The sequence below is a fragment of the Mixophyes fleayi genome, chromosome 2, assembly GCF_038048845.1.
Source record: "Mixophyes fleayi isolate aMixFle1 chromosome 2, aMixFle1.hap1, whole genome shotgun sequence".
Taxonomy (NCBI): domain Eukaryota; kingdom Metazoa; phylum Chordata; class Amphibia; order Anura; family Limnodynastidae; genus Mixophyes; species Mixophyes fleayi.
The window spans coordinates 361,864,765-361,886,900 of NC_134403.1; the positions used below are offsets into that span (position 1 = coordinate 361,864,765).

At 40.8% G+C, this 22,136-nt stretch overlaps 1 protein-coding gene across 1 annotated transcript in view; it reads left to right on the plus strand.

The window, feature by feature from the left end:
- PCP4 (Purkinje cell protein 4) overlaps positions 1–22,136 on the plus strand; it is a 60,815-nt gene that overhangs the window by 12,330 nt on the left and 26,349 nt on the right. Inside the window, exon 2 of the mRNA XM_075198241.1 lies at positions 11,901–11,952. Coding sequence (XP_075054342.1) covers positions 11,901–11,952 — 52 coding nt within the window. The remainder of the gene's footprint in view (positions 1–11,900; positions 11,953–22,136) is intronic.

Below are 22,136 nucleotides of genomic sequence, written 5' to 3' on the forward strand. Positions count from 1 at the left end.
AAAGTGCAAAAAGGCCAGAAAAGAGCAACACATGATCTCTATCCAAATGTGGAGTTGACCTCTAGGATGTTGGACCCCCGAGGCAAAGGAAGTAAGCTAAAAAGCAGCTCGTTAATGGTATCAGGATTGATCAGTGCAGCCAGATGATGAAATGGACTAACTGCTTGAAAGGGGAAATAACAAGGAAAGCTTTCCCAAAATCCAGCAGTAGCAGAACTAAACATCCTCTGGAGTTGATTCACGTGGGACAGTGTGGACCAGAGAACATTGGGAACCCAGAAAGAAAGAAGTATTTTCTTATGTTCATCAAAGATCATTCAAGACATGCAATGCAAGGATGACGTACAGAAGATAATTGAAGTATATCTTGTTCATGTAAGCACCAACGATAGTACATGTAAATACTGAGACCGAATACACAAGTGGTAAGATACTAGCCATCTTGAAAAAAACATAATTGTGTTCCAGACTACAGCAATATAAAAAAGAATAGACATGTATAGCAGAGAGAATGTGTGCTCTCTCTGAAAGCAGGCTAAGTATGCTGTTTGACAGAGATACACTATATGGACAAAAGTATCCCGACCATTGACCATTACACCAACAGGGACTGTAATGACATTGTATTCAAATACATATACTTTAATATGGAGTTGGTCTTCCTTTTGCAGTGATAACAGCTTCTACTCTTCTTGGAAGGTTTTCCACAAGATGTTGGGAGTGTTTCTGTGGGAATTTGTGCCCATTCTTTCTGTAGAGTATTTATGAGGTCAGGCACTGATGTTGGATGAGAAGATCTGGCTCGCAATCTCCGTTCCAAAGGTGTTCGATGGGGTTGAGGTCAGGGCTCTGTGCAGGCCAATTAATCTTCCACACCAAACTCATGAAACCATGTCATTGTAGTTCATGTTTTGTTCACTGAGGCACAGTCATGTCGGAAAAGAAACTGTTGACACAAAGTTGGAAGCATAGCATTGTCCAAAATAACTTGGTATGCTGAAGCATTAAGTTTGTCCTTAACTGGAGATAAGGGGCCTAGCCCAAACCGTGAAAAACAGCCCCATACCAGTATCTTTCCTCCACCAAACTTCACAATTGGCATAATGCAGTCAGGCAGGTAACGTTCTCCTGGCATCCACCAATCCCAGATTCGACTCATCTGACTGCCAAACAGAGAAGCGTGATTCATCACTCCACAGAACACATTTCCACTGCTCCACAGTGTCTGTGTGCTTTACATCACTCCATCCGACGCTTGGCATTGGTGTAGGTGATGTGAGGCTTGCATGCAGCTGTTTGGCCATTGAAACCCATTCCATTAAGTTCTGGCCGCACAGTTTCTGTGCTTACATTAATGCCAGTGGAAGTTCGGAACTCTTCAGCTATGAAATCAGCAGAGCGTTGACGACCTTTACGCACCATGAGCCATAGCTCTCGTTGACCCCGCTCTGTGATTTACGTGGTCTTCCGCTAGTGGCTGAGTTGCTGTTGTTCCTAACCGCTTCCACTTTCTAATAATATCACTTACAGTTGACCAGTTGTGAAATTTCATCCCAGCAGGGATAAAATTTCACGAACCTTATTGCAATGGTGGCATCGTATCACAGTACTACGCTTGGAGTCGCTGAGCTCTTCAGAACCACCTATTTTGTATCACAAATGTTTGCAAATGGAGATTGCATGGCTAGGTGCTTGTTGTTATACACCTCTGGCAACGGGTCTGATTGAAACACCTCAATTCTATAATTAACAAGTGTCAAATACTTTTGTCCATATAGTGTATGTCATGAGAGGCTGTTGTCACCAACACTGTTTATCCAGCAAGGCTACAGAGAAAATCACATTCGAATAGTAGAACAACAGGAAGTCCGAGCCACAGCATATGGTAAAATTCGGAACAAGGCCTATTTATGTGTTCAAAAAGAAAAAGGAGTGAGTTTATACAAAGTAAGACATCCTGGTAGACCACAGCAAGAGCCACAAAGGACACAAACAAGATAACAATTAGCAGAAGCAATGTCATTAAAGAAGACTCCGTCACTTAAATTTCATGAAATTTCACAAGCAGTTCAGCCTGAGCAACAAGCTCAAATAGGAACACAGGGAAGTGACATTTAGATCAAACTATGAGATGCAGCTAACAAACAAGGAGTGACAGTAGTACCACCTCCAGTTTCAGTTGCAAGACCCACAAGACGGGATAACAGCATTCCAGCCAAACCCTTCTTTGTACATAGCTGGAAAAGCACCACAAATTGTGCAAGAGTTGAAAGAGACTCAAAAACTACCTATTCATGAAAAACATAAGCAGATACAATTCAATTTCTCAACCAGCTACAGACTTGTGAACTCACAAATTTAACGGAACATTATTTCTTTCTAGACCCTTAGGGGATTGGGACCTTTCTCCTTCACATATCCCAGGTTCCCCTTTGCTGCCTACATTGGGAAGCGCAAGTCTCCCATATTTTTGTTGTTATCAATAAAAGTTAGCCTGTGTAGCATACATAATAAGTGGTCAGTCTATAACTAGCTAAGAAGTTGAATACATTAAATATGTTTAAAATTTTTGGATGCTTCACATATATTCACTGTAGTTCACTGTTATTTTTGCTGGCAGTTGTGTTTTTCAAACCTTTTATGTTGTGCATTAAACACATTCGTCTCGCCCTGTGAATGTTCTAATGTTCTGCTTGTCTACAGGTTGTTCAACCCTGTGTATGTACTAATACTCTTAAGCTGGGTACACACTTCTGAAAATTACTTTAGATGCAATTTCTGTAACGATTTTACCAAGTCCCGATGATCATGCAGGTTCATGTGTACACACCTACACGATAAACATTAACGTTTGTTCCATAAATTCACCCAGATCTGCAGCCTGTGGTTTTATTACAACACATCAACTCCCCAAAATCTCCCCACCTGCGGACTCTCAGACATTCACGTGTTTGTCTCGACATTTACTTGCTGAATCCTGACAATTCTCTTTAAAGATCATCATCATCATTTATTTATATAGCGCCGCTGATTCCGCAGCGCTGTACAGAGAACTCACTCACATCAGTCCCTGCTCCATTGGAGCTTACAGTCTAAATTCCCTAACATACACACACAGACAGACAGACAGAGACTAGGGTCAATTTTGATAGCAATCAATTAACCTACCAGTATGTTTTTGGAGTGTGGGAGGAAACCGTAGCACCCGGAGGAAACCCACGCAAACACGGGGAGAAAATACAAGCTCCACACAGATAAGGCCATGGTCGGAAATTGAACTTATGACCCCAGCGCTGTGAGGCAGAAGTGCTAACCACTTAGCCACTGTTCATCCACTCAAGGTTCATTGGGGCTTTTGGAGTTAGCCTCAGTCCACCCCCCACCTCCCTCTCCTTCACCCTCATTATTCCTTTCTACACGGGTATATACCTAAATCGCCCACACATTCACATACTTCTTAAAGGCCATTATAATTCTTTATCTGCTGTATTGAAAATGTCTACTGCACCTTGGTCTATTACGATCTTATTTTTTTATTTTTTTATGCTTACCTAAGGCCTGTTACTTTTCGTATTGATGTATTTGATAATTAAAATAAAGTATTTAAAGAAATAAATACAAATACACTAAACTCATACATTGAGAGGGATTCTCCTAAAACCCTTTCTACAAACTGTACACTTGCTCACAACACATCAAAGAACAGAAGGACAGGTACAATTCTTAATATATATCCTTATTCTGCTCATATTGTCAGCCCAAATACTTTATTATTTATACTTTTTCTTGTAGAATAGGCCAGTTCAGAGATTTATAAAGGATGAGAAATCTTTGGTATATCTACATTAATTTGTATCTCAGTTTGCCTGTATATTGCATTACAGTAGACACCCATCTGACTTTACGGGCTGACTGCATTTAGTTAATAGGTTGGACGTGTCGCGACAAGAAGACAACGGGTGTTTTGTAGGATTCTCATTAACTTTTTATTTTTTTCAACCATATGGGTAAACAAGCCTCAGCGTGTAATCAATATGATGTTTTTAATGTTGGATAATAAAATATTGAAAATGAATTGCTATAAAAACTGTTGTGATTTTCTAACATAAAAGAGAACCATAAAACTTAGACGTGAAAGAATTAGTTATTTTCTTAAAAGGTTCTGGCTGCCCAATTGACTTCCTCACTGTAATAATAGCTCCTAAAACTGACAAAACATTAAAGACTTCTGAAACGTCAACATTCTCTATGCTGTTCTTGAAGCTACACAATCTATAGTCTTAGCAAGCTGTAGCTCTCCAAGTTCTGTGGAACTACAGGTCCAAGCATGTCTTCTGAGCCAGAAGTTGGCGGAACATACTCGGTCTATTGTAGTTCCACAACAGCCTGACAACCAGAAGCTATCCTGAGTCTGGTCTGTAGGATTAACTGTTGACAGTGACATATATGTTCATGTATATCCATACAATAAAGGAGGGTACGGAGTACTGAGAAGTTCCTGGCTGCAGACTTTTCTCAGGGACTCTAATGCACCTATATATAAACATGTCAAAATAATTCTCTGTCCTCTGAATGATATATAGAGTCCTACTTGTGGCTACTTAGATTCAACAAAAACGTAATAGCTCTAGATGAATGGAAGATGACGACATACAAGCACTGCGCTGTTTTTCTAAGGCTTCATACATACGGGTGTCATTTTAGAAACAGTCTTTGATGCTGATAGTGCATGAATTTTGTCATTACCTGCAGTGTTCAGATGCATTAACTGTGGCTAAAATACAATGGAGTTCCATGGCAACGCTCATGGTCATATTTGTTGACACGTGATCAGTCTGTACGTACCTCCAGAGTCTGCCCTACTAGCTCTTTACTGAATCGGAGAAGAGGCTATTTATTAGGACTATGGGGTTTATTTATTAAGACTCCTATATTCTACAGCATTTTGATCGCTGCTTATCACCGCAATCAAAAATATTTTTGGGGAATATTTAAGAGCGATGCTCCCTGGCAAGAGCCGGCACTGGAGCTGGAAGCCTGGACTTGGGCATCCAGTTCCAGATTCTCTAAAGATAAATTAATACTAGAAACAAAGTTGTAAAAAAATGCAATAAACTTTGTTTTTTTATTCCATTGCTGCCCCCGGCTAACGCCATCCTGAGATGGCAAACAGAGGACATCGGTGGTACTTGTTCTGACACTGTTGACACTATTCTTAGTAAATATGTTTCCCCGTCGTATGCGTTGACCACCGTTGGCTTTGGTGAATAGGGAGAAGCCCTACATTATCGAAGGCCTTAGGGCTTAACTCCCCTTAATAAATAGGACTTTGCAGTGTTATCTGCAGTAATAGCTTCACTTTTTATGCAGCCATATTCCTCCTCATTAACTGCACTCCCAACCCCGATTCCACCCTTAAAGTCATAGGCAGTAGTAATTGTCATTTGTGTTTGGACATGGGCGTGAGGTCCATTTCTGAGCATGCGCAGAGCTTTGTCATGCAAGGTACGGCACACAAACTGACTTACATGAATCAGGCCAGTAGTCCACAACTCCATTGAAATGAATGTTCCATTGAAATGAATGGTCCATTGGAACGAATGGGCTATTGACGTAAATGGAACAAATACTGCTGGTATGACAATTCATGTAAGCCTCTACAATGCACTCCCACAAAATTGAATGGACATTTTCAAGAGTGGTCAATGGGTATGGACTCATAGTATAGATTGAGTTTTGTTTTATATGCTTTGTACTTGCATTACAAATATGGTGGTTAAGATGTAGAACTCCTTATCATGTGAGATGGCGAACGGTAATTAATTAGAATATTTTACAAACGGATTGTATGCCTTTCTTACAAGAAATGGTTATTATAATTAGTAGAGGACATTACATCTGCTGCACACTTTGCAAATCCCTACACTAGCCCCCTTTGTCCTCGAGAAACAAATTCAAATGACTCACCCTTACCTACAAAGACAGCAACACTACCCCTGCATATATCTCAAATCTCATATTAAAATACTCTTCCTCCCGCCCTCTTAGATCTACCTCTGACCTGGGCCTTGTCTCCTCTCTGGTAACCACCTCTCACTCCATCTACAAGACTTCTCCCGTGCTGCTCCCCACTTATGAAATTCCCTACCGCGCTCAATCAGACTTTACCACAGCCTTCAAATCTTTAGACGCTCTTTGAAAACCCATCTCTTCTTTTAGAGGTGACCTTATCCTCGATAACACTATTCACACAAATACACCCTCACAACTATCCCTCACTCGCTCCTCTTGTTACAGCTGTGCCCTCTTCCACTTAGAATGTAAGCTCTCTAATGAGCAGGGTCCTTCATACCCTTTGTTTTCATGTCTGCAATTATTTTGTCTGCCTTGTATGTCCCTGTTTTATACATGTCCTGTTTTTCCTATTGTACCGCGCTGCGGAGCACTGTGGCGCCTTACAAATCTACGATAATAATAATAGTAATAATGATGAAACCCTTCATTCTAGGAAGAGAGCGATAGCACCGGCAGCTGTACAATGGGCCTTTCATTACAACTGTAAAACTTAACAACTTTTGTGTAGAATTGTGTCTGTGTGTAAACAAATCAAACTTTTTTATTTCAAGAAACGACAGAATAGTGTGTTCCAGCTCGCCTTAATTATTCAAAAGTACAATGATACCAAATTGCCTAACAGCATGGATTTCGGCGAGATCTATCACAACTGGAGAAACGTCGTCTAAAAGAAAGACAACTTCATATTAAAATTACAAGTACACTCTCCTGCTGTTAGTAAATTGTCGTTCTCACAGGCAGACACAGACCATATAACAGAATGTGACAGATATAAAACAGCGAGGTCCTGAATGCTAAACAATGGCTGCTTGCAGACCGTGGTTGCTAACGTTTTAAAATAGTTTCCAGTTCCTCTGCCGCTGAGCTCTGCATCTAGGCACTTATTGCGTGGCGCTCTCTCCCATCATTCGTGCCATTTCCTCAGTTACATTAGAACGTGTGTTTCAGGGCAGTTTAAAAACTCCTCTACAGTAAATATCAAAGTATAAAGCCCAGAAAATAAGAATGGTCGAAAAGAATTGCATCTGAGAGGAAGAAAGTAACCCTTTACTATGCAATAATTCAATATTAAAAATAGGGACCAAAGTTAGCAAATAGGGACAGCTGGCAACTATAAGAGAAATAAGTAGCCGATCCTACAGTTTATCGTAAAGCTGCACTACCACCTAGGAAAGTAGTTCCCCAAGGTAGCCCCGCCTACTAGCCGCGGCCGCATGGACTGCCCCACGTGGCCATTTTTTACTGGGGCTCTTCCAGTTCTGTATTAAAGAATCAATAAATCAATAATGCTCACCATCTTTAAATGCCAGAGGAGGGGTGGGGGGTTCAGACGGACTAATCTAGTGGTTCCAAAAATGTGCGCCTAGGCTCCCTGGGGTGCCTTGAAGATGTCACAGATGTGCCTTGGCCAGGTACTTGGTAATTATTTTGGCTTAGGGGTGCCTTCAAAAATTTTTGGAGACCTTAATTGAAAAAGATTGGAATCCACTGGATCGTTTGTGATTGGTTCTCCTGCTCACTTGCTTAAAAAGCAAAATCGTTTTTTGTCCCTGGCTATAAGAGAAACGGATGAGTTCCAGGACAAATGGCAGCACGGAGCAGCCCTCAGGGCTCCGCCTGGGGGAAGGGGCTACCTAGAAAATAGTCTCATAGGTGGTAATAAAGCTTTAATGAAGTTTATAGCCTGTGTTATCTTGATGGAGCGTTCAGATACTGGCTGCTGGGTGTTCAGTGCATTTACTGTTATTTAGATTATTGTCGTTATTGTGTCCTCAACCAATATTCATGGGGATGTATTCAAAAAATATATAACTATTTAAGTGCTTCTAATAAGATAAATTACAGTTATTTTTAATGTTGCACAGAATAAATGGCAGGGGAAATGACACTCACATCATGTATGTTTTAATGATTGACGATTGTTTTAATGATTTTCTCTAGAAGTGAGGGGCTATCAATGAAACTTTTTGACCTCAGTGGCTATTTAGTGGAGGGTGTATTATACAAAATAAGTGTATAATCAGAGAGTTCTGATGTCATTCCTTTCTTGGCAAACTAGAAATGGTGCGGTCTACTACTAACACTGTTAAACAATTATCATGAGACATCTTCATGTTCTCACTCAGGAAATTGTGACAATGTGACACTGAGGGGGGATTTCAATTGGCTGCGTTACTCGTGTATTGCGGCCCGCTCTCTATTACTGATAGTACTGTAATTTTAACAGAGATTTCTTCTTGCGTTACTTTCACGAGTAAAGCGGCCAATTGAATTCCCCCTGATAGGCATGTCTGCGTTTATCTGACGTCCCGGCAGACCCAAATTTGTTAAGGTCCAGACTTAGGGCGACTGGTTTGCAAGGTCGGCCCTCTGCTCCCTTTGCACATTTGTTGTTTGTTTCTTTTTTGTTTTATATATTAATAATGTATTATCTGTGTATTGTAAACGCTTGGACATGGTTAGAGAGAGCTGAATGATGTACCTTTTATTTTATACAGACCCATACGCAGGCCCGGCGCTCCCATTAGGCAAGGTTAGGCACTTGCCTAGGGCGCCGGGCTCTGGAGGGCGCCACAGAATGGTAAATGACTTTAAAACTGTGCGGCGACCGCTGACCATACCTGTCACGGCCGCCGCACAGCATTCAGATACACGGGGAGGGGGGAAGAGGCTATTGCTCACCACCGCCGCCTCTCTGCTCCGTCTCCTCCCCTCCACTCACTTGTGTCAGTGAGTGGAGGGGAGGAGACGGAGCAGAGAGGCGGCGGTGGTGAGACAAGGTAAAGAAAGACGGAGTGAGGGTGGAGGAGGGAGGAGGGCGCCGATTTTTGCGGGGGGGGGGGTGCCGATTTTGTAAAAATGCCTAGGGCGCCATGGACCCTAGCACCGGCCCTGCCCATACGGTAATGGTAGGGTACATGGACAATTAGGATGATGGAGGAGGTGAAAGAGTGACTCAGAAATTGTAACCCTAGGGGGTATATTTACTAATCTGCGGGTTTGAAAAAGTGGAGATGTTGCCTATAGCAGCCAATCAGATTCTAGCTTTCATTTATTTATTACTTTCTACAAAATGACAGCTAGAATCTGATTGGTTGCTATTAGGCAACATCTCCACTTTGCACTCAATTTCTCCATTCCCAATGCTAGGTCTATATCTTTTTATTATTGTCTAATATGTATTATAGCAATGTCATCTACAAGTAAACAGAGTACGTTGTAAAATGTTTTTAATACAGTTCTAGACCAGTTTATGGCATTAACCTTATCTTGCCACGAAGCAATAAATAAAAGTAATCTTGTATACGTGTTTTCTTTTTCAAAGATGTTTTCAAACTGCGTTAAATCACCCTATTAAACATTAATATGCCTCTAAGCCGTACACAAATGAAGCTTCCTCCTACACAGAAACAAACCTGTTTATCCTTTTATAATGTTACCCCCATGGACATCTCCTGCTTCTGCAGTGCTGTTAATTGGTAGCATCTCTTCTTACAGCTAGAAACAGCCACTAGGAGAATGCACAGACTCCCACTCCCCGTACAGCAGTCTGAGGATTCCTTCTGCAGATCTAATATATAAACTGCCAATCACACAATGCAGGCATCCCACAGTGCTATAAAAAGTACATGTTTCCTTTTGCAATAACAAAGATTATTTTTTTTAATCAGCGTAGGGTGTGTGTCCTATTCAGGCCCCTCCTGTATGGGAGTGGCTTCTGCAAAGTTAATACTGAGTACAGATGCTCAAACATTTCCCTGACCGATATGTTGACATTTTAAAATTTGATGGAATTTGTTCTTTTTTGTTTTACAATGCGTGAACCAACTTAAACATCTGAGCTTAAATCGATACATGTTAACACAGGAATGTTTGCAGTTCAAAAAATTTATTGTTTAAAATCATTACCTAAATAGTCTTTTAAAAATAAAAATATTTTAAAACACTCATTTTAACGTGAACCGCCAATGTGAATCATGGATGATTGCCCATTGTACCGTGAATGTTTGCGCCCATCATATCAGTCAAATTCGATCGAATTTTGAAATTGTTCCAAATTTTTGAGCATCCCTAGTTCTGAGTAGTTTGATCCTGTTATATGTATATGGAGTCAGAAGGAGAACCAGTGTGTTTTGGGACTGTGGGAGGAGAAGCATGCAGCATACAAACTGCGCACAGATGGCAACTTAATTTACTTAACTGAATCGGGGGGGGGGCTGGTAAATTTTAGCCCGGGGGGCAAGACTTAACTCAGCAGCAGCCTCAGGAACATTTTAAAGGAAAATAAATACAGGTGGTAGCTGTCTGTTCAAATGAACAAGGAATTTTCTTGTAATCACTTGGAGTATTAGGCTTTCAAGCATATACTATACTTGCCAACCTTTAGGTTCTGTCCCCCCGTTTATCCCCGAGGGGAGATCCTGTTACTGTAATGCGGGGGAGTGGGGGAAATGCGTCATCATTAGGCCTCGCCCCCCGCTGCTCAAACCCCCCGATACGTGGGAGAATACAGCCGGGAGTGGGGCTAGGATGATGCAATCTGCTGTGAATCGCATCGTTAGGCCGAGCCCCTATCCACTTCTCGAGAGAAGTCAGCGGATGTGGAAAGTAACACTGCTCTCGGCAGTCCAGGAGAGTCTCTCAACATTCCCGGAGAGTAGACAACTATGGTATATACTAATAAGTGATCAATAGGGGATCCAGAGTGAATACTACATACTTGCCAACTCTCCCTGAAATAGGGGTGATCTCCCTCACTCCCTGAAGAGTCTGGCATTCTCCCTGATGCTGAGCCAGTACAAGACGTGGTTGGCTTCACCATCTGTGGCATGATGACAGAAATTGTGTCCTATGTCCATGTATTGATGCCTATGGATGTGGCCATTTTCATGCAGACCAAGATTTAATCAAAGACTGAGAGGTAAGACAACATGACTTCAGTAATGGAGACAGAAATGTAAAAGACACTTCAGTCTCTAGAGATTCATTAGCTGCTTTTCTTTAACGATTAGTTGCCTACTCTCCCGGAATGTCCGGGAGACTCACGCATTTCTGGGAGACCTCCCGGGAGAACAGGGCAACCGCCCGGTTCTCGCCCTCACAATAGATAAGAGGTGGGGGGATGGGGTGGGGGCCGGAGCTTAATGATGCAAATATTGTGTCATCTTAGCCCATAAATCAATCGTCAAGCCCAACCCCCGCACACCCACCTCCCCCAGGATCTTCCTGAAGCCAACGAGAAAAAGGTGTCAAGTATGGGATAATATAGCATGAAGAATGTTTCTATAGGGTGTTCAGAAACAAAAATTATTTGGAATGCAGGCCCGAGGTAGCTGTAATTGAAATGAACTTGTGAGCTCTTTCCACGCAAATATTTTAACAACACTTTTTGCATGATAAAGATTGTGTGAGACCAATTCTTCATACTTCCGCTTACTAGGAACTAGTGATATCACCGAGTCATGCATTCTCATTGGTTCAGGCCAGGCCCGCCCCCACTGCCTGCAGGTGACGGATATAAATCCTGGGATCATTGCATACGGGACAAAGCTGCTACCGTAATAAGGCCAAGGAAACAAAACTGTGTAATTAAAGTAACTTCTAATGCAATTATAGCTTTATCAATCTGTCATTTCGATGGTTCATCCATCATCACTGTTTATTACTGCAGTGGGCCGGTAAGATGTTTTTCTTACAATGATTGGTCATGTTATGTTACTTTATAATCTTCATCAATCAAACCCTCATTCTGTTTTCCATACTACTGCTTCTTCTAATGATTCATGAAGATTAATTTAACAACCTTTTTTTTGTTTTTAATCTAGAGACAAAGTTCTGGAGCAACAAGTGCAAAGGACAAGAAATCATCTGGGAATGGTAAGATTTTGCTTTGTTTGCTGCCAGCTATTTTGTTGCTTGATAACAGAAAGATCTGTATTGCAGCCTTCAGCACATGGTGTTTAATAAACTGTCAGGTTATAAAGGGATGTGCCGTATATCTGTCGCAGGATCTTCCCTCGGTGGCGCACTGAAGGTTAAGGCCGGGGTTGGGGCATTTGCACATACCCCAGGCTGCAGACAACCCCTAGTGACTGAAATCAAAACTATTCTCAAAATCTGGTTGTGTTAAGGACAAAGTAGTGACAGCTGCCTTGTCTATGTAAATGGAAGCAGGGGTAAACACTCTAAAAGTACTCTAAACTGCATTCACGAAGCTGCAGGAACGCAGGTCCGCAACACAATTTACATTTTGTGAGGTCATGAGATTATTATACAATCAACGATGCAAGTTGCACTTACTTACAACTATCCCAAATTAACAGAGATTATATTGGGTTTCCATGGGAATTTTTTGGGAGCCTCAGGGGCAAGCTGTTGCCCACCAGTGGCATAGCTAGTGGTCATGTGATGTTTGAAGGTATGGGGGAGGGGAGTGATTCAATTAGGATCCCTAGTTGCATTGTTGTTGCCTCACATGATTTATGTCGTGGAAATTGTAGGCAATTACGGTACTGATCTGGTGAAAAAATATGTTTAAGTCCTCTCATTTATGCTTGCACCCCAAGGAGGTGTGAGCAAAGATTTGTGAATTAAGCATATTTTATCACGCAATCAGTACTGCAAAAATAACGTGCAACGCAACTACTTATTAGATCATCCCCATTGTATCCTATGTCTTTATAGAGTGATAAAAATGTATTATGCTTAAGTGGTCAGGTCATGTTGGGGTTGTAGTGTCCTATGTCTGTATACAGTGTAATAGAATTCTATTATGATCATGTCCAGTGGTCAGGTCATGTTGGTGGTGTAGTGTCCTATGTCTGTATAGAGTGTAATAGAATTGTATTATGATCATGTCCAGTGGTCAGGTCATGTTGGTGGTGTAGTGTGCTATGTCTGTATAGAGTGTAATAGAATTGTATTATGATCATGTCCAGTGATCAGGTCATGTTGGGGGTGTAGTGTCCTATGTCTGTATAGAGTGTAATAGAATTGTATTATGATCATGTCCAGTGATCAGGTCATGTTGGGGGTGTAGTGTCCTATGTCTGTATAGTGTAATAGAATTGTATTATGATCATGTCCAGTGGTCAGGTCATGTTGGTGGTGTAGTGTCCTATGTCTGTATAGAGTGTAATAGAATTGTATTATGATCATGTCCAGTGGTCAGGTCATTTTGGAGGTGTAGTGTCCTATGTCTGTATACAGTGTAATAGAATTGTATTATGATCATGTCCAGTGGTCAAGTCATGTTGGGGGTGTAGTGTCCTATGTCTGTATACAGTGTAATAGAATTGTATTATGATCATGTCCAGTGGTCAGGTCATGTTGGGGGTGTAGTGTCCTATGTCTGTATAGAGTGTAATAGAATTGTATTATGATCATGTCCAGTGGTCAGGTCATGTTGGGGGTGTAGTGTCCTATGTCTGTATAGAGTGTAATAGAATTGTATTATGATCATGTCCAGTGGTCAAGTCATGTTGGGGGTGTAGTGTCCTATGTCTGTATACAGTGTAATAGAATTGTATTATGATCATGTCCAGTGGTCAGGTCATGTTGGGGGTGTAGTGTCCTATGTCTGTATAGAGTGTAATAGAATTGTATTATGATCATGTCCAGTGGTCAGGTCATGTTGGGGGTGTAGTGTCCTATGTCTGTATAGAGTGTAATAGAATTGTATTATGATCATGTCCAGTGGTCAGGTCATGTTGGAGATGTAGTGTCCTATGTCTGTACAGTGTAATAGAATTGTATTATGATCATGTCCAGTGGTCAGGTCATGTTGGGGGTGTAGTGTCCTATGTCTGTATACAGTGTAATAGAATTGTATTATGATCATGTCCAGTGGTCAGGTTATCTTGGGGGTGTAGTGTCCTATGTCTGTATAGAGTGTAATAGAATTGTATTATGATCATGTCCAGTGGTCAGGTCATGTTGGGGTGTAATGTCCTATGTCTGTATAGAGTGTAATAGAATTGTATTATGATCATGTCCAGTGGTCAGGTCATCTTGGGGGTGTAGTGTCCTATGTCTGTATAGAGTGTAATAGAATTGTATTATGATCATGTCCAGTGGTCAGGTCATGTTGGAGGTGCAGTGTCCTATGTCTGTATAGAGTGTAATAGAATTGTATTATGATCATGTCCAGTAGTCAGGTCATGTTGGGGGTGTAGTGTCCTATGTCTGTATACAGTGTAATAGAATTGTATTATGATCATGTCCAGTAGTCAGGTCATCTTGGGGGTGTAGTTTCCTATTTCTGTATAGATAGAGTGTAATATAATTTTTATTACGATTGTGTCCAGTGGTCACAAAAATGTACATTGTACACATTGTAAAAGAGGTCCCCTCCTGTCATTACTGTGTTGTAAGAGGAGGTTATACAAATTTTAATACAGAATAGTGCTAATGTCACTAGTTGGGTTTTGGAATAGTTGGTGATCTCCTGGACTCCAGATGGAGCAATCACCGAGAAGCTGGGCTAGACGGAGAAGCTGTGGGCAGGACCCGCATAATGATGGCTTTGTATCATCACACTCTGGTAAGCAGACCGCCGTAACGGAGCTCCACCTCTCCTGGAGAGGAGGACTGAAAAGTTGGCAGATATACATTTTAATAAGAGCAGACCTTGGAGGAAAGTAGACCTGGAGGATAGAAATAGGGAGTGTTTATACACCCTATTAACATTCTGCACCTAGGGCAATCATAAAGTGCATGAAACATGATTCTGCCTCAAAATAACTGGCTAACATTAGGCTCTACCATGGGGGAGTTAGGTTTGGTGGGTACTGCAGAAATCATACATTTCAAAGTGGATTTCATAGTGGATTGTTTATATTACTCTAGTAACATAAGTGTAGACCAGTAAAAGGCACTATGACCTGCAAGGCATGCTTGGATGTACAGTTCAAAAACAACTAGAGAGTCACAGTCGGCTTAAGTCAGATGTATAATGAGTAATAAGATGGCATTTAACTGAGATAATTTACATTAGCACAACTGTTTTGCAAAATATTTACTGTGTTCCACATTTGGTCACAAAATGTTGTGCATTTTGCTGGCAGAATTTGCCTTAAGTGTTTCCAGACATAGCCCAACCGCACCACACAACAAAATGAACTGGCCATCACTGTACCAGTTCTATTTGTAGATTATAAATAGGTATACTGTGAATTTGCAAAAAAAAAAAAAATGCGGAACATCATCCTACAGTAGCTTCTTCCCCCCCTATTCACACTTTAGTAGGTGTCACCACTTCCCTTACACAGATTGAGCTGGAGCACCACATGAAGGGAAGACAATCTATCAGTGTGCAAACTAGAAGCATCCCAGGCATTCCGTGTTCTAGAACAGGAAGTGCTTACTGAATGCAGCACCTAATTGGATGGCCACGCCTCCTGACCAATCAGATGCTACATTCACTACACACCTCCAGCCCTGGCAGATTGAATTTCTTGCACAGGCTCCCAGCCACTCGGAGAGCCCCTATTCTGGATGTTAAACTCCACACCCCTGCAACTGCAATCAGGTAACAGTGTGGATGCCACAGGGACGACAAAGAGGATAGCCCCTTTAAACATTCTCAATCGTCTTTTACACTTTTATACATCATATGAATGAGGCTACCTGCCTGGTATAACACACAACTACAGAAATTCTTTGCAGTTAGATCATCTCACCAGCAGTGTCTTTAGAGCGTTTTTATTGTAAAACAATATGAAGGTCATATAGGATATGTACAGCCCTTTAAAACATATAATTGCTGAATCAGACAAGCTGCCAAGAGTTGGATCAACCAGGGAAGACAGAGAGCTCGACCTGGCTCCGTTCCCAGGTAGCTGTTGCAGGAATCGATGCAAGACAATGCTGCTGCTGGAGTTAGTAATCTTGTGGAGTCGATAGTTAAATAATTATGGATTTGGCAGGGTTGGAGGAGATACACTGGTTCTATGGGGTACGTGTTCGGAGAGTAAAGCACAGACCTGCTGGGCACAATTAATATTTCTCCTATGGTTCTTTTCAGCCAGCATGATTCCTAATGATGAAACATTTTATTGTGCCATTATGTACACATGAAAACTGATATTTGTAATGGTTTTCAGCATCTGGTTATGGTTCAGAGTAAGAGTGAAAAACTTAATTAGAAATGTCTTTATAAGAGTTTTATTTATTTCTATATAGGAAGTATCATCTTTTACTTAAATATTTTGCAGGCCATTAAATGGATCCAATTTTAAATTAGTTACAGATCCTCAAAGAGTTAAAAAAAAACCTAACATTTGAAGTCCTCACTTTGTTCTGCTGGGATTGTGCTTTGTACTTTTTTTGCAGGTCTTTGTCTATGTTTCAGAGGTCAGGATGCCTAACCTTCGTTCCTGAGCATTTTCATATTGCTCACTTGGATAATTCTCTATTACAGGGATAGTTCTGGGGACGACCATTCCCAAGGACACATCTTATGTACCCAGTATTGTCCACGGATATTAGAGATAGTTGGCAACTGTGTACTGGTATCTTACTGTAAATATAGTTAGTCACATCTATATTTGGTTAATGTTTTAAATCTCCAATAAAATCCTTCATTTTATATTTATTTTACTATGCAGTAGAAAACAACAGGCTACCTGGAAACCGCAGTATATTGATTCTCTCTGATCTCAGACATATAGTGCATTGTGCAGAACATCTAGAACTTGCAGGCAATCAGTAGCTGGCTGAGAAGGGCCCACTGGTCTGTTTGCTTCTTGTTGTATATTTCTCAAGAGCTTATTGATTGGAATTGGAATTTCTTGTATTTAATGGCAAATTCCACCCTATAACATTTTCTTTTTCCCATGATAAGATGGAATTATGATCACTTGGTTTGCACAGTTTCGGCTCACATAGGAACGTTGGCTGTAAATTTTGCACACGCAAGGCCTGAATTATTAAGGCAAACACGACAGATGTAAATTGCGTTTTTAATTCAACAAGGATAGGATCTGAAGAACTGTCTTTGTTGAATAGGGGTCTAGGTCCGCTCTGCTCTGACAGGCAATACACTGCAAGATACGTCCAATACATATGTGGAATATTCAGTCCTAGCAGAATGCACACAAAAAAATTAAGTATTCAATTGATTTCACCTGTTAATAATATAGGGCCTGATTCATTAAGGAACTTAGGCAAAAATTTGAATAAGTTTTCTTACTTAAGTTTTCTGGACAAAACCATGTTGGAATGCAAGGGGTGTAAATGAGTTGATTATTTTGCACATAAGGAAAATACTGACTGTTTTTTCATGCAGCACACAAATATCAACTTTAAATTTCTGTGTACAAATTAGCTATCAAGTATTTGTGTGCTACATGAAAATACAGCCAGTATTTAACTTATGTGCAAAACTATAAACTAATTTGCATCCCTTGCATTGCACCATGGTTTTGTCCAGAAAACTTAAGTAAGAAAACTTACTCAGATTCTTGCCTAAATTCCTTAATGAATCAGGCCCATAGTCATTAATGATATAACATGAAAGCAAAAGTTTTTTTTTTCATTTCCCCCCCATAAAATACATTTTTTTAGGATGTTATTAATGTGTACTGTACATAAAATGCATTTTTTCAGTTGCTCTTAATTGCAAACACATGTTCTAGCTGTATACCCAGCTGTCATCACTCAGCACTTACACCTGTCCTGTAGCTGGTGTAAGTGATACAACAGAAAAACACGTACCAGAGAGATGCCCAATGCTTGAGTTGACCGCTGCTGCGTGCCCTAGAGCTTGGCACGCGCAGGGGCGGGCTGGCCCGGGGGGCAGGGGGGCAACGTCCCCTCGGGCCGGGGGGTCAGACGGCTATTAGGGTCGGGGGTAGGCCGGCCGGCCTATGTTCAAATGCAAAAAACATAGTTTTCCCTATGACGCGGCCGCATCCCCTGTCATATGATGCGGCCGCCTGTGTGTCCCCCGGCCATCCCTCTCCCAGCCCGCGCCTGGGCACGCCCTTACTGTACATTGCCTGTGGGCATACGCCCAGTCAGCACATATCGACATTTATGTTCCTTAATGAATCAGGCCCACAATATTTAAAAGAAAAAGATTACAAAATAAGTTTGTGAACTTGTTTTTTTTATTGTGGCAGCTGTGTTATTATTAATGTACGCCTGTCAAACGCAAATGTTTAAATAATCAGCAATAGTTATCATATTAAGTGGAGAGGATACATTTACTGTGTAATAGTCCATTTAACTCATAGTGAACTGATAAGTATTTGAAATATTTGAATTTGTGTGCACAGAAAATAATGTGAACACAGATAGATTTCAGGTGAACCTGAAAATTATATATTTTTTTCATAAACAAGGAGTTGTATTTGTAAATTAAGCCCTGTCCTTTTTTTTTTGTTTGTTAGATACACTCTCTTGTGGAGTATAGCTAATGGTACCTTTAAAATATTACACACCTATCGCCATCATCATCATCACCATTTATTTATATAGCGCCACTGATTCCGCAGCGCTGTACAGAGAACTCACTCACATCAGTCCCTGCTCCATATGAGCTTACAGTCTAAATTCCCTAACACACACACAGACAGAGAGAGAGAGAGAGAGAGAGAGACTATGGTCAATTTTTTGATAGCAGCCAATTAACCTACTAGTATGTTTTTTGAGTGTGGGAGGAAACTGGAGCACCCGGAGGAAACCCACGCAAACACGGGGAGAACATACAAACTCCCATGTCATATCAGTGTATTCCACAGTACAAATAGCTTTTCACACTATGGACTTCGCAACCGGTGATCTGGGCAGGTTGTAATATCTCCTGGAACTATACATTGTACCGAGATTCAGTAGTTAAATATCAGAATATCAGCTTCAGTGTTTTTATGGCCTGATATAAATTCAAATACTGTAGATCTTTTCCCTCTACAGTTTTCCTTTTGTGTATCGAGTTACTTATACAAGCAGTGTTTGTTTAATGCTCGTGTATTGAATGTGGAGATATATTTTATACTTCCATGTAAAACTATTCAAATGCCAATGAACAGCTGTTAGGAAAGTGAGAACTGGATGCATTATATTTGTTTATAGGAGCATTGTGGGTCATGGACATCTGTACTGTAAATTCTTCACTAAATCCCACATACTAAAGTATAAGTAAACAGTACTTTGTGACAGTATACACTGTGTAGACTGAAAACAGAAATAAGTAAATTAATTTGGATTTATATATATTACTTTGCAAAGTTTTCTTGCAGATGGATATTTAGATATATAAAGTAAATATAGAGACTCAAAGATCTTCAATCAAATGTGAGGTTTAATTCACTGAAGTGTCAAGCTGTGTGAGCTAAAATGTCGGTCAGCTAATGACCTTTCCTGACCCTGAAGAAGGTCACCAGCTGACCGACACAGCTTGACACTTTTGTGAATTAAACCTCACTTTTGATTAAAGACCTTTGAGTGTCTTTAGTTACTTTTTCTTATTTACAACTTTTTTGGGATTCTGCAAAAGACCTCTTCCTTACGTGAGTGCCTCTGATTACTAAGGGAACAGTTAGCCGTGCAAATTTAGATTAAGGATATATTTAATTACTGCCCATGGGTGATGGCCATTTTTTATGGGGATATTTCAGGTTTGTTTTTTTCTTCAATTCAAAGACATAAGATAAAGAAAGAAGATAGAAGAAAAGAAGATTGTAATTCCTATTTGGAGTACGACAGATCAGGAAAGAAGAGAATAAAATGTAACAGAATGTGTGCCTCTGCTAGGAAAAATGATTTGTCTTGAGGTCCATCTTATCGTCAGCAAACTGAAGGTATAATCAGTTCCTACTGGTGTCAATCCACCACTAGACGCTCGCCTACTGTGAGTGCCAAATGCACAATTATTGTAGTGGTTGCGTGGCCAACACCAGGCTCCTTCACCAGACTTGAATTATAGGCTTATGTTTCATCTGTAGATCACGGTATTACAGCAGATAATAGGCATTGTGCAGGATCTTATAGGACGAGTGGTGTTTATTGCTCAATAGTAGCTATTAAAAGAGCTGCTACACATCACTGGGAGGTAGTGATAATACACATCCAGATGGAATACAAGAATGAACCCCCCAACATATAGAGCTAAAACAGTTCCCACCCCTGTCATAAATTCAAATAAGCACTTGAAATACTAGAACAATCCTATTAGATGATTCGAGCAGGGTGAGAGTGGTAGGCTGCACTGAGTCAACCAATCAGGACTAGATTTGACTTGGTCAATGGATAAGGACATTATGTTCATGTGGTGGGTAGTCATGAGGACAGACCTCATCATAACAATGTTACACATGGTTACAGTCAGGCGCTAGCTCTGGGCATAGGGAACAATGGGAATTAAACTGGGAATTATACACAATTTACAATAATCTGTGGTTCCCAAATAACGTCATGATTGATCATTGTAACGGTTTCCACAGGGTGAGTATACTTAGGCAGGGGGATTACCTGGAAGGCACTCAATCAGAGGAATGCGGTTATCAAGGTGACGCCTTCCCCCTACCTGGGCTCAAACTTTATGCTTAATTATCATGAGACTTTCTGTCTTACAGTGTTACACAAACATGCTGTGGTCACCCATACTCAGTACCTTAATACACTTTCTGACTTTACACTTACATACACCAGGCACATTGGGCCGATAATAGAAGTACATTTATAGAATAAGTTATTTTTTCACAGTTTAGTGTGGGGGGAGGTGGATGCAGCACATACTATTTTATCTTATATTCAATAAAGTGCTGGATAAAGTTTTTGGTGCCTCATTTATTTATTTAAATTTGAAAAAAAAATGTGTGAGTGTTTTTACAGTTTTAGTATAAGGGGTGGGGGTCTTAGGGACCACTGGGGTAGCCAAGGTCACAATCTTTTACCTGAACCCCCACAGCCCATTGTGGTCAGAAAGAGCCAGAACACATATCATCTCAGGGCTGTTAGCCTTTGGGAGGGGGGCTTATCTGTTTTTGCAATCATAGCAGGGGGTCCCCATTCTAATGGTTTCCCTTATATAGTAGGAATCAGTCCAGACTGGGAATAGTTGACGGGAGACACTGTCCATTTTTAAATGTTGTACTTTTATTGCATGGCGCTGTACATGCAGAATGCCAGAACAGAAATGGAACTTGACGACTCTGCCAAACTGTCTGTCTGCCACATTGTTTTACACTTTGTGAGAATGTTTCTGACAATGCTCATTTATATTTCATAAACCTACTTTCAGTAGGCAACGTCCAGGAGAGGGGCGTGACTAATGGGCGGGATTGGGCGGGGCGCATCAAATCGTGTAATTTTGGCCCCACCCCTATGAGTAAAATGACGTTTTGTCATGGGGGGCTGGGCCAAAATGAAGCGATTCTCGGTGAATCGCATCATTTTAACAAGGGAATTCCGGGATGCGGGAGAAATGCCAGCTCTCGCAGGAGACCGGGAGACTTACCCGAATTTCAGGAGTCTCCCGGACTTTCCGGGAGAGTTGGCAAGGATGATATATTTCAACCAGAACGTTTCGCTGCGGGAAGTGTAAAATACATGTATGTGCTTTATTTACCATTTTTTGTGAAGTTGCAGAACTCTAGTGATGGATATTAAATAGCATTCTCCGTAATAAAATCATCACATATACCATGTTTTTTTATGCCATTTTCGACGGCGATAGGGGTTTTTTCCTAGTTTTGTCAGGGTTACTGCCGGGGATAACACTGCTAAAGCCTATTTAAGTATCTCTGTATACTTGTGCTGTTATTGGCATTTCAGGATTGAGATAACAAATGAAATCATTACAAAAATGTTTTATTATTTAAATAAAAGTACATTTTTTTAGTGTGAAAACAGTTTTTTAATATATCTATTTTTTGTTTAAATAATAAAATTGTAATCTGGGCTTTCAGTTCACTGCATCTATGTCTGACATTGGTTGGCAGCAGTGTTACAGTATAACTCTCATGGCAAAGCTCCACTAGCCCCCAAGTCATAATCATACGTCCGTGTCCCAAATGCCAAAGTAAATCTTGCAGGTCGCGGAAAACAAGGCGTATTCC